Source organism: Hyaena hyaena, unplaced genomic scaffold, assembly GCF_003009895.1.
Source record: "Hyaena hyaena isolate Hyena2069 unplaced genomic scaffold, ASM300989v1 scaffold_1102, whole genome shotgun sequence".
Classification (NCBI taxonomy): domain Eukaryota; kingdom Metazoa; phylum Chordata; class Mammalia; order Carnivora; family Hyaenidae; genus Hyaena; species Hyaena hyaena.
Window position 1 is genome coordinate 189183 of NW_024081732.1, and position 13926 is coordinate 203108.

Sequence of the window (13926 nt, forward strand, 5' to 3'; positions counted from 1 at the left end):
AGATAATCTTGTTATTCATTATTTTATTGGGAAAAAAAGAGACAGATTTGCTCAGTGTTACAGAACCAAAGAAGCAGAAATAGGACGTGAAACCAGGCCTCCATGAATCTGTCCTGTGCTCTTTTTTTTTCTTTTTTTAAATGTTTATTTATTTTTGAGAGAGAGAGACAGAGCGAGCAGGGGAGGATCAGAGAGAGAGAGAGGGAGATACAGAATCCAAAACAGGCTCCAGGCTCTGAGCTGTCAGCACAGAGCCCAACACAGGGCTCGAACCCACAAACAGTGAGATCATGACCTGAGCCAGAGTCGGCCACTTAGCCGTCGGAGCCCCCCGGGTGCCCCATCTTGTCCTGTGCTCTTAACCACTGTAGTGCTTATTAACCAGGAAGACTCAGGTGTGGTTGGTGAGGCACCCATTCAGTAGATACAAACTGTATGCAGGGACTGTTCTCAGGTCTTTCCTATTAGATCTGGTTTACTCTTTCCAACTGCCAGGTGAGAAAGGTACTGATATTGCCCTCACTGTACACTTGAGGAAATGGAGGAGTTTTGTAACTGTACTGAGCAGTAAGTGTGGGTTAGGGCTGAACGTCAAAAAGCCCATGATTTATCCATTACCCATTATAATGTTTATTTTTTAATTGTTTTAAATTTATTTTTGAGAGGAAGAGCACATGCATACAGGCAGGGGAGGGCAGAGAGAGAGGGAGACAGAGGATCTGAAGAAGTCTCTGCTGTCAGCGTAGAGCCTGATGGGGAGCTTGGAACTTAGGAGCTGTGAGATCATAATCTGAGCCATGAAAGCTCTCCAATAATATACACTTTTTAACGATCCTTTGTTACATCTTAAACTTGTTAGCCAACATGCAAATAGAAATAAGAATCACTTTGTTCACAAACAAAGGCCAAGTGACAAATGGATCAGTTCAAGCATATTTTCTAAATTAAGAGATTCAGGGAATGTATTATTTCCTAGCTATTCAAAGAATCTTCTCTTGAGTTTTCTCAGCAGTGTGTCTTTTAAGGAGAATTTTATTTTCTTTATAACAGATTAAATTGGCTTTACCAATGTCACAATATTTCAGATTTTCAGTTTCAGGAGAAATAATAGTTATCATTTATTTGATGCTTTGTGCATATTTGAGCACTGTAGTGATTTATTACTCTAATAATCCCAACAACTATGAGGTAGATACTCTTATTCCTAAGTGGGTAATTCAGCCTCGAATGGAAATAACTTTCCAGGGGTCTTAAAGCTGGATCAGAAAATGAGAGAGTATAATGTTCTTATTCACATCTTTTCCCTATGACTGAAAGTACTTGGCACATAGTAATGTCTATTGATTGGCATGCAAAGCTGGATTTGAACCCTGATTGGGGTAACTACAAAACTCTATTCCCATTCTGACATCCCCAGTGACTTTCTATGTTTTCTTCACCATACTGCCAAACTCAACACTAAGCCAAATACTGGGGTTACAGGCATGATCAAGAGAGTTTCTAATTTCAACCAATTTTGTCTAACTTGAAAGATGAATAAGTACATTATCTAAGGCAGGAGAAGGAAAAGTGTATTAAAAGCCATTACAAACGTGACAGGTTCTTTGATAAGAACGCTATTCACAGGCTGCTGTGGAGGGACGTTTCCAACCTGATTTGGAGATTTAGAGAAAACTGGAAGAGGCTGAGATCTGAAGGGTAAGTGAGAGTTAGCCAGGCAAACTGGAAGATGGGCTGTCTATTCTAGGTGGAAGAAATAGAAAATAAAGACATCTGGAAGTTTGAAGCATATACATAAAATGTTTGGTTTGTTTACAAGTATTGACCACCTTTGTTAGCTTCCGATCGTTGTTGATCAAAATAGAAGTTGTGCGGGAAAACTTGTGATATCTCTCAGGATATCCCATCCTGTTAAGTCCTATGTATCTGTGATGTCGTACATTTAAGCATTAGTAAGGAAAAGACCCGGAGCATGAAAATAGCATATACTACAGTCTCACAAAGTCTGGATTTCAACTTAGTTCTTGAATCTAAATCCCCATAACTATGAAATGTGATTCTTTGGTCTTTGGGGAAGTTTTTGTTAAGTATGATGTTAATTGCTCTCAACTCGCATAATGCTGCTTAGTCACTCTATGCCATTACATCCTTTGCTGGCCCATATCCCCTTTTGAGAGTGTAAACCTAATGATGAACCAGAATACAAGAATTCAACAGCATTTTATTTTTTAGCTGCTCTGACAAGTCTAGACCAGTGCTTCTCACACTTTTCCACATAAACCTTCCTAAAAGCAGCAACATTCTTGCTGGGTCAATTGTTAGAGCATGTGACTCTTCATCTCAAGGTTGTAAGTTCAAGCCCCAAGTTGGGCCTAGAGCTTTAAAAAAAAACTTTTTATGGGGCATCTGGGTGGCTTAGTTGGTTAAGTGTCTGACTCCTGGTTTCAGCTACAGTCATGATCTCACAATTTGTGAGTTCAAGCCCCACATCCGCCTCAGTGCTGACAGTGTAGAGCTGCTTGGGATTCTCAGTTTCTGCCCCTGCCCTGCTTGCTCACACTCTAAATAAATAAACAAATAAAAAAATTGCTAATATGGGGCGCCTGGGTGGCTTAGTCGGTTAAGTGTCCAACTTTCGCTTAGGTCATGGTCTCGCGGTTCGTGGGTTCGAGCCCCGCGTCAGGCTCTGTGCTGACTGCCAGCTCACAGCCTGGAGCCTGTTTCAGATTCTGTGTCTCCCTCTCTCTCTGACCCTCCCCTGCTCACGCTGTCTCTCTCTCTCTCCTAGAAATAAATAAAACATTAAAAAAAAGAAATTGCTAATAAAAAATAAAAGCAGAGAGCAAAGAATAACCAGAGGTTCTGCGTACACTCATCCCCACCGCCCCAAAAAGGCTACTAGTAGTGCTGGCAGTTTTCTTTAAAGTCTCTTGTTAATTTAAAACGTGATATGGTCTGCGCTGCTTCCTCTGACTCCTATTCCAAATGAATGACATAGGTGCTTTAAGATAGGGGACCCTTAAACTGATTTTAGATAGATCCCTGTCAGCTTCCTGTTTACCCCAGGGTGAAAACGGTTTGTGAAGTGTGAGAGATCTGAGCTAGCCAAGATTAATGATTCTAAGTCTGCCTTTACTTTAGATATCCCATTGAATTCTTTACGTCATTTTGGAACCTTGTTCTGATTGGAAATCTACTACCTCAACCCCTTATTGACAACATTTAGATCTAAAGGCTCCCAGGATTTGGAATCTTTGTTGTATCAGTACATATAAAAATGATCATTATTTCTAGAATCTGATGGTAATTACATCAGTGATTCTTTTTGAGTAAGGTTGACTCAAATATTCTTTTTCTTACATTCAATCTTTAATAACAAAGCCATGTTGCTTGTTCTTTCATGATGTTCATTTCAAGACTGTCTTTGCTGTTTTGCTCAGTTGCCTATATTCCTTTGACTCATTGAAATAAAGATCATTTGGGAAGATAATGATATTCTTCATAAAGAACATAAACATTGTTTTGCAATATCAAATGGGTGCCATTTTTACTTTGGAAAAAGCAAACTGTTTTAATGTTTAGTTTTTTTACTTTTGAAAGAGCGTGAATGAGGGAGAGCACAGGGAGAGGGATGACAGGCTATGAGGCAGGCCTGGTGCTTACAGCAGCAAGTGTGATGCAGAGCTCAAATTCACGAACCATGAGATTGTGACCTGAGCTCAAGTCGGATGCTCAAATGACTGAGCCACTCAGGAGCCCCTGAAAAAACAATTTACTAGGGCGTTTTACATTTACATTACTCATTATACTATGGCATGTTTTTTACTTAAGATCATAAGTTGCATGAAATTACATATTAATTAATGTTTTATGTTTCCTCTAGGTTGTGCACCATCTCCAGGTGCTTATGATGTTACAACCTCAGAAGTATTGAAAGGACCGGTATCCTTTCAGAAATCACAAAGATTTAAAAAACAGAAAGGTAATGGATTCCCAAATAACATAATGGTTATATGATCTCATAAGTTTTAAAGTTATGAATAACAGTATTTAAATTAGAAGATGCCATGGTATTTCTAAAAATGCAAAGCTACAGTTATATTTAAATTTTCTTGTTTGATGAATTTACAAAAGAGTCAACTACAGAAAAATGCTTTGATCATTTCATTGTTGTATAACCAGCAAAGCTAAGCAAGACACTCACATAGATAAATATTTTCCCTTCTGGTAATCAGCTTAACCTTCTGTCAGGGAACATTAGGAAAATCAGAAAAGTATTAGATGTGTCAATACTATTGTGCAACTAATTACTTGGACATATACAGCCAGGGAAAAAATAACTCTATACTGCTTCACTTATAATAAGAAATTTAGAAATTGGATTATGTCTGTGTTTCAAACATGTAAGTACCAACTAAAATCTTTACAATATATTTTTATTGTAGAATCTCAACAAAATCTTAATGTTGACAAAGATGTTACCTTGCCTGCTTCAGCAAGAAAAGTTAAGACTTTGGGATTAAAGGTGAGGAACGCTGATATTCCAGCTGGTTTAGTACTTAAATCATGAAAACATTTCTGAAAGTTAGTTTATTTGACTAGAATGGGTTAAGTGTATAAATTAAGGTGGTAAATCTATAAACTAATAAAAAATATTAACATTAGGACGCTAGCAAGATTTATATTTCTGCCTACATCATTACTAAATATATTGTTTAAATGTATCTGGAGTTCAGAACTACAAAATGGTCTCCACTTTTCCGTCATTTCTCTATGTAGATAAATTAACACCTAGTAAACCTTTAAAAAGTAGGCAGTACTTTGATATATTAGGATCATCATTTGAGTTGTTTTAGTTTATTTGCTTACTTGTGCAGAAGGGTAAATCTTGGTGAAGAAAAAGGAAAAAACATTCTAATGCCTAAAAGATATTTATTTGCTACTCAAACACTGCCAAGGAGTGGTGGGAGACTAAATTCTTAACTTTGTGTTTTGGCTTATGCAACAGCCTATTTATTATTACTGTTTCCATTAGTTCATAAGGCAAGTTGTACTTTCTTAAAGATTTGCAAAGAGTGATTTGTGAAATATGGAAAAGATCCTGAGTTGGGAAACCAAAGCTTAGACTTGTTCATTTATTTAGTGATTATATAAGTTTCTTGTTTTATAATATAGGGCTTCATTATCCGGTATGGAAGTGATTAGCCACATGTGGCTATTGAGTACTTCAAAGTAAAAAGCTAAATTTTTAATACTATTGAATTTTAAGTAACATATAAAAACTGATACTTGATTCTACTGTTGGAAAACTTAAATGTTTTTGGAACAATTTTGGATGTGCATCTTCTTTTTCATCTGTACATTTTATGAAATCTAAATATAGATGGCTATTTCTGATGAAAGTTAAGCATCTGAATTGAGATATACTATAAGTGTAAAATACACAGCAAAGTTTGCAGACCTAGTACAAAACATATAAAATATCTTACTAATAATTTTGTGCTAATGACATGTTGAAATGATACTTTTTTACATTTAGGGTAAAGTAAAATATATTTTTAAAATTTTTACTTTTTGTTTAAAAAAATGTAATGTTTATTTATTTTTGAAAGAGACAGAGCTGAGCTGTCAGCACAGAGTCCGGCACGGGGCTTGAACTCATGAACCGTGAGATCATGACATGAGCCAAAGTCAGACGCTTAACTGACTGAGCCACCCAGGTGCCCCTAAAATTTTTACTTTTTAAATTAACTACTAAAAAAAGTACATATGTGGTTTGTGATCTATTTTATTGGGTAGCAGTAATATAGACAATCTTTTCTTACACAGTGATTTTTTTTTATTTTTTTAATATAACTTATTATTGTCAAATTGGTTTCCATACAACACCTAATGCTCATCCCAACAAGTGCCCTTGTCAATGTCCATCATCCATTTTCCCCTCTCCCCCAGCCCACATCAGCCCTCAGGTTGTTCTCTGTGTTTAAGAATCTCTTATGGTTTGCCTCCCTCCGTCTCTGTAACCTTATTTTCCCCTTCCCCTCCCCCATGGTCTTCTGTTAAGGTTCTGAAGATTTACATATCAGTGAGAACATAGGGTATCTGTCTTTCTCTGCCTGACTTATTTCACTTAGCATAAAAGCCTCCAGTTCTATCCACATTGCTGCAAACGGCCAGATTTCATTCTTTCTCATTGCTGAGTAGTATTCCATTATATAGATAAACCACATCTTCTTGATCCATTCAGTTGATGGACATTTAGGCTCTTTCCATGATTTGGGTATTATTGAAAGTACTGCTATGAACATTAGGGTACATTTGCCCCTATGCATCAGCACTCCTGTATCCCTTGGGTAAATTCCTAGCAGTGCTATTGCTGGGTCATAAGAGAGTTCTATTGTTAATTTTTTGAGGAGACTCCACACTTTTTTCCAGAGGGGCTGCATCAGTTTGCCTTCCCACCAACAGAGCAAGAGGGTTCCTGCTTCTCCACATCCTTGCCAGCATCTATAGTCTCCTGATTTGTTCATTTTAGCCACTCTGACCAGCGTGAGGTGGTATCTCAGTGTGGTTTTGATTTTTATTTCCCTGATGATGAGGGACACTGAGCATCGTTTCATGTGTCTGTTGGCCATGTGGATGTCTTCTTTGGAAAAATGTCTATTCTGCCCATTTCTTCACTGGATTATTTGTTTTTGGGTGTGGAGTTTGGTGAGTTCCTTATAGATTTTGGATGCTCGCCCTGTTTCTGATATGTCATTGATTGTTTCCTTTGCTGTGCAGAAGCTTTTTATCTTGATGAGCTCCCAATAGTTCATTTTTGCTTTTAATTCCCTTGTCTTTGGAGATGTGTCAAGTAAGAAATTGCTGCCGCTGAGGTCAAGGAGGTTGTTTCCTGCTTTCTCCTCTAGGGTTTTGATGGTTTCCTGTCTCACATTTAGGTCTTTCGTCCATTTTGAGTTTATTTTTGTTTATGGTGTAAGAAAGTGGTCTAGTTTCATTCTTCTGCAAGTTGCTGTCCAGTTCTCCCAGCACCATTTATTAAAGAGACTTTTTTCCATTGGATGCTCTTTCCTGCTTTGTCAAAGATTAGTTGACCATACACTTGTGAGTCCATTTCTGGGTTCTCTATTTTATTCCATTGGTCTGTGTGTCTGCTTTTGTCTTACACATTGATTTAAGTAAATACACACACACACACATACAATGGAATATTATTCCGCCATAAAAAAAAAATGAAATCTTCATATTTGCAATAACATAGATAGCTAGAGAAGATAACAATAAGCTGAGTAAGTCAGAGACAGACAGATACCTTATAATTTCATTCATACGTGGAATTTGAGAAACAAAAAAGAAAACGACCAAAGGGAAAAAAGACAATCCAAGAAACAGACTCTTAATTGTAGAGAACAAACTGATGGTTGCCAGAGGGGAAATGGTGGGGAGATGGGTGAAAGAGGTGATAGGAATAAGGATGCATGTGTTCTGATGAGCACCAGGTGATGTATGGAATTGTTGAATCACTATGTTGTACACCTGAAACTACTTGAATTAAAATTTTTTAATAAAATAATTTTTAAAAAGAAATTTCTTGATTTGAATTTCTTGAAGAAACAGTTCTGAAATTTTGAATTAATTATAGAACTCTTAGAAAACTAAATTACATACAAATTTGTGTAAAAGCCCTAAATAATAGGCCTTCCTTGATAGAAAATTCCATCAGGTGGGAAATTAATAAATATGAGACTGACATAGCTGTCCCCTCAACTTAGAAGTATATAAAACGGGTTGCGTTTGATATATTTATCCATTTTCTTCCATTTAACATAGAAAAGATAAATACTCAGTTTGGGGCCATTGTATCAGAAAAGCTGTTGGATATAAAAGAGCAAAAATTATGTGTCTTATTTAGAATGAAGGCATTAAGTACATTAAAACCAATTTATACTGGTGTGCTTGAGTGGCTCAGTCAGTTAAGCATCCAGTTCTCCGTTTTGGCTCAGGTTATGATCTCATGGTTTCATGAGTTCAAGTTTCGCTACGGGCTCTGCGCTGACAATGCAAATCCTGCTTGGGATTCTCTCACTTCTTCCTCTCTCTCTGCCCCTCCCTGGCTCGTGCTGTCTCTGTCTCTCTCAAAAATAAATCAACAGACTTAAAAAAATTTTTTAAATTAGATTACACCATTTTAATTTTTATTTGTGTGTGTGAGAGAGAGAGAGTGTGTATAAACATATATACATTTTTTGGTTCTTTGGGTATCAAAGTTTAAGTTGATTTTTCTTTATAAGATTGTTTTCTTTCTGGGATAGCATAATTAAGTATTTACGATGTATTGCTATTTAACATTAGAAAGAAAGCACTCTGTAGCTTTATTCATAAAGTTCTACTGTTCTTTTCCCTGAACTTATTAGGAAAAGCCTAATAATTTATTGGGGTGAAAACTTAAACCTGAAATATTATGAGATTCAAAGAACCTGTTCCTTCTTTTACCAGATCAGTCTATTACAAAGTGTTTAATAGACTCAGTGAAATGTTTAAAATAGAAATTAACTGTTTGGTAGGCAGCTTCCCTCTACTTGCAAGATGAGATGCTGCCTGATTCATGAATCACTTAATAAAGCCAATTAGATTCTCAAGAAAAAAAGAAAAGGGCACCTGGCTGGCCCAGTCAACAGAGTATGTGACTCTTAATCTTGGGATTATGAGTTTGAGCTCCACTTTGGGGACAGAGGTTACTTAAAGAAAGAGAGAAAGTAAGAATTCAAACTCTTTAATCTTTTCTTATAACTAAAAATCAAATTAGGCTGTGATATATGTGGCCCTTTAATTTATCTCTCTTCTTTGATTTTTAAATAGAAGGAGTCTCAAAAGAATGATAAAGACTTGAAGATACTAGAAAAAGAGGTAAGCAATGCTTTCAACTTAATTGAAAAATAAATGTACTGTAAAATACAAAGAGTGCCTTAGAGTTAAGAGACAGGTATTCTGTTGCAGTTTGGGGAATTGCATAGCGAGGCAGATAAACCATCCAGACCAGCGCCTGCCAGGTGACTGTTCCCTAGCTTCATTAGACATTATGTTTCAGAGCATGGCTGTCAGTGTGGTCTACTGACAGAGTCAAGTTTGTTAGCATTCTAAGGGGCAGATTCACCTCATGAAAACCCATTTCATGAAAAATTGATAACTAAAAATTAATATGTTGATTTATTGCAATTATGCATGTGTCAAATATTTACATTTACTCAATGCACATTCTACTTGTATGCTAATCTATATGTTAAGACAGTGACTAGCTAGAGAATTTCTTAGTGAGCATGAAATCCTAGCAGGTTAGTTGAATTGTGAAAGAGTTGTGCTAATCTGACACATCCTCTGCTCTGTAGGTATATATATGCCTTGTTGATGGAGAAAATAGAGCTGGAGGGTAAACCTGGAGCTATCCTGTCCAATATGGTAGCCACTTACCATTTGAGACTATTTAAATTAAGTAAGAGTAAGAACTCAATAGTTCATCTGCACTAGTCACATTTTAAATGCTCAGTAAGCACTGTAGTGAGTGGCTCCCTTCAAAACAGTACATTTCCACCATGCAGAAGTCTCTACTGAGCACCGCTGACCCAAAGAGCCCACTTACTTCCCTAAGCAGGAGTAAGATGATCACTGCCAGTTTTGCTTTTCTGGCAGTCTTTTTTCCATGTTTCCATTGCTGACCAACTCTTTTTCTAGTGCACATATTCTTTTGACATATTAAAACTTTGCAGTGATTACAGTTAAATGTTGGCTTAGGACCAAGGATATGTCAAGATAACTTTGCAAATCTCTGCCCAGGTTGCTCTGATTCTTTTAGTATTTATTTTAATTATATTGGCCATCATTTTATTGAGGATACATGCCTACAAGGTAGGGCTTAATACATAGAGAGGTGATAACTGAGTCTCAGAGAGAGAACTGGTGAGTGGCACTGCCAAGATCAGAACTAAAAATTTGCATCAGTTTCCTGATCTCTTAGACTAAAGCGGTTTTTGTTTTTTTTTTTTTAGGTTTATTTATTTATTTTTGAGAGGCAGAGTGAGAGAGAGAATCTGAAGCAGGCTCTGTGCTGCCAGCATAGAGCCTTACGTGGGGCTCAATCTTGAGACCATGAGATCGTGACCTGAGCCAAAATCAAGAGTCAGATGCTTAACTGACTGAGCCACCCAGGTGCCCCTAGAATAGGGATTTTTTTTTTTTTTGGACACATAGAGCTCTTTTTATTTAATCCCCACAGTTTTTGTTGTTTGTTTATTTAATTTGAGTTAATTACCAGTATTTAAAAGTAGCATTTCGTGTAAAACAAATTCAAATTTCTGGCTTATGTTGTAAAATTAGAAGATCTGTCAATAGTGTTTCCACATTCCACTACAGGGCAACAATAATGCTAGGGCTTTGCAGGGGTACCTCCTTTAAACTCCTCATTTGCTCTTCAGCCCTCACCTGGCTGTCTTTACTCATGTTATCTGCTTGGCCACATAGGCATTTGAGTGTACAAACCCTTTTTTTTGAAGCTTAATCTTCTTTAACTGCAAAAATGTGATAAAGATAATCTTGGTGTTCCTTTTTCTACTTTGTAATGTTATGCTATAAACGTTGGTTGTACACCAATAATGTAAGCATAGAGAATCTTCTGGTAGGGAACCTTAAAGCTCATTCAATTGCTAGCATCTAGTTCATAGCCATGTATGTACAAATGGTGTTTGATACATTTTTAGTTAAGCAGTTTTGGTTTAAAATACTGAGATTAGGGGTGCCTGGGTGGCTTAGTCGGTTAAGTGTCCGACTTTCGCTTAGGTCATGATCTCGCAGTTCATGGGTTCGAGCCCTGCGTCGGGCTCTGTGCTGACTGCCAGCTCAGAGCCTGGAGCCTGTTTCAGTCTGTGACTCCCTCTCTCTCTGGCCCTCCCCTGCTCACGCTGTGTCTCTCTCTCCTAGAAATAAATTTTAAAAAACATTTAAAAATAAATAAATAAATAAAATAAAATACTGAGATTAGTATCAACACAAAGCCAGTAAGAAAGAATAGGAAATACTTCATGTGACTTAATACAGCTCTGCTGTCTTGATGCTTTTATACCCAACAAATAATCTGTTTTGGTAAATGTTTTATGTGCACTAGGAAAGAATGTATACGTACTTGTTGGTATAGTTTATATAGGTCAGTTCAATATGTTTAAAAGTTTTGTTCAAGTCTTCATCTGTACTGATATTTTTGTCTGCTTATTCTATTAGCTTTCCCATTTCCAGCTTTGCAATTAAGTCCATTTCTCTTTTTACTTCTGTCACTTTTTGCTTTGTATATTTTGAAGTTATTAGGTGCACAACAAATTTAAGATTGTATCTTCCTCTTGAAATGACCTTTCCATTGTAAAATTCTTTATCACTAATAATACTTTCTGCCTTAAATGTTTACTTTCTATAATATTAGTATAGGTATCACAGCTTCTTTTGTTTAATATTTACATGGTAGATCTTTTCTGACCCCTTTATTATTAGTCTTTCTATGTCCTTATATTTAAAGTGCAAATCTTGTATCTTGCAAATCTTGCAAATCTCAGATCATTTTTGTTGAGCCTCAAACACTTCAGCACCTTTTTTCTGCATGCCATTGGCAAATCCTCTCGTAAAACATCGTCATGTCACCTTCAAATTAAAAGGGTATTTTCCATGGGAACAGAATTTTGGATTGGCACTTTTCCCCTTAATTTTAAACAAGTAATTTCATTGTCTTCTGACTTCTACATTTTCTGGTGTCAAGATATGTGGTTTTGATTTTGGTTTTGGTTTTGATCTCATAATTGCAACAAGAGTGGTGTCTTACTGATCATTCCTATTGCAGTGCTTACTACATCCTACCCAGAAGCCCTATTCTGCCTTCTTGAAATATAAAAGTTAGCATTTCAAACTGTAATTTGAGTTCATATAACTAGAACTAGAGAAAAGAAGAACTCTTAAGGTAGAAATACCTTAAAAGTGAATAGTTTAATTACACCTGAAAGCTTCCAATGATTAAAATCCTCTCTTCTTAAAATGTTTACAGACTTTAGGGGCGCCTGAGTGGCTCAGTCGGTTAAGCGTCTGACTTCGGCTCAAGTCACGATCTCACAGTTCGTGGGTTCGAGCCCCGCATCGGGCTCTGTGCTGATAGCTCGGAGCCTGGAGCCTGCTTCAAATTCTGTGTCTCCCTCTCTCTCTGCCCCTTCCCCTGCTCATGCTCTGTCTCTGTCTCAAAAAGAAATAAACATTAAATAAAATAAAATAAAATGTTTACAGACTTTTAAGTACTTAGAGATTTTTAAAACATAAAAATATGAATGTTCAAACAGCTAGTGAAATCAAAATATCCAACAGCATCATGTCACAAAGGTTTTTCTAGAACTTGAATGTTTTATTTTCAGTAGCATCTAGTTACATTGGTGTTGTATTGGTAAATCATTTATCATCTTGTTTCTGTCCAGATTCGTGTTCTTGTGCAGGAACGTGGTGCTCTGGATAAGCGGATCCAGGATCTGGAAGCTGAATTAGAGAAGACGGAGGCCAAGCTAAATGCTGCAGTCAGGGAGAAAACCTCTCTCTCTGCAAGTAATGCTTCACTAGAAAAACAGCTTATTGAATTAACCAGGACTAATGAGCTACTAAAATCAAAGGTATTTGAATCTCATGATAATATTTACAACTGAATAAGTTATAAACATGTTGCTTTTTTTTTTCTTATGTCTTGAGAATTTTAGGCTCTAGTTTAGCCTTTTTCCTTCACCAATGTACTGAAATATTAAGCTGCTTCCAAGAAGAATTATTATTGTCTGTTTTATTATGGTATCTGACACATAAGAAGTGATAAACAAGTTACTTTTTGTTTTAATGTCTGACGTTTTCTCACCCTCCTTCAAAGTCACTCCTCGTAAATAAGGCCATTAATAAACCTTGTAGAATTTATATCTAGAAATCACTCTATAGATCTTTCTCTGAAATAAATAATAGCATGACAACAGGCTTCCATTTCAAATCCTTTTGGGATTGAAGTGGGAAGTGAATATATTTGTGGATTAAATGTGTTTAATAGATAAATTCTATTTAATATTTTATTTAATATTAATATACTAACAGATCTTTAAGGATATAACTTGGTCATCTACTTTTGTCAGAAGTTAAAGGAGACTGTAAATCACTGTTCAGTTTAATAGTAGTCATTTATTCAGAGCCTGTAATGTGCTGAGCTCTTTGACTAAGGATGCATAAGAAATCAAACTTGGGGAAGAAAGCAGATTCCTGGGCCCCATCCTGGGAGATTCTGATTTAATAGGCCTGGGATGGACTGTATAGTCTATGTATTTTAAAAATAGGCTGGGCAATTTAAATGCATTTTGTTAAGCAAGCACATTTTATAAAATCTTCTCTGAGAAGCTTGTTTTAGAGGCTTGCAGTGGACAGCATGTAGAGGTAGGTAACTACCCAAGCAGGTTTAAAATGTAAGCAGGAAGGGGCACTTGGCAGGTTAAGTTGGTGGTGCTTGCAACTCTTAATATCAAGGTTATGAGTTCGAGCCCCACAGTGTGTGTGTGTGTGTGTGTGTGTAGAGATTACTTAAAAATAAAATTGTTAGCTGTGTGTGTGTGTAGAGATTACTTAAAAATAAAATCATTAGCTGGGGCGCCTCAGTGGCTCATTTGGTTAAGCATCTGACTTTGGCTCAGGTAATGATCTCACAGTTAGTGAATTCGATTCTTGCATCAGGCTATGTGCTGACAGCTCACAGCCTGGAGCCTACTTTGCATTCTGTGTATCTGTCTCTCTCTGCCTCTCCCCCAGTCATGCTATCTTTCTGTCAAAAATAAATAAATATTTTTTAAAATTTGTTTTTAATAGAATCTTTAGAAAAAGTAATAT

At 36.5% G+C, this 13926-nt stretch overlaps 1 protein-coding gene across 2 annotated transcripts in view; it reads left to right on the top strand.

The window, feature by feature from the left end:
- The window catches only part of HMMR (hyaluronan mediated motility receptor), a 43347-nt gene that overhangs the window by 678 nt on the left and 28743 nt on the right, over positions 1–13926 (top strand). The window contains exons 2-5 of one of the 2 annotated variants that reach the window (XM_039222290.1): positions 3884–3982; positions 4446–4525; positions 8863–8910; positions 12498–12686. In XM_039222290.1, the coding sequence (XP_039078221.1) occupies positions 3884–3982; positions 4446–4525; positions 8863–8910; positions 12498–12686 (416 nt within the window). The remainder of the gene's footprint in view (positions 1–3883; positions 3983–4445; positions 4526–8862; positions 8911–12497; positions 12687–13926) is intronic. The other variant, XM_039222291.1, reaches the window with a different exon arrangement.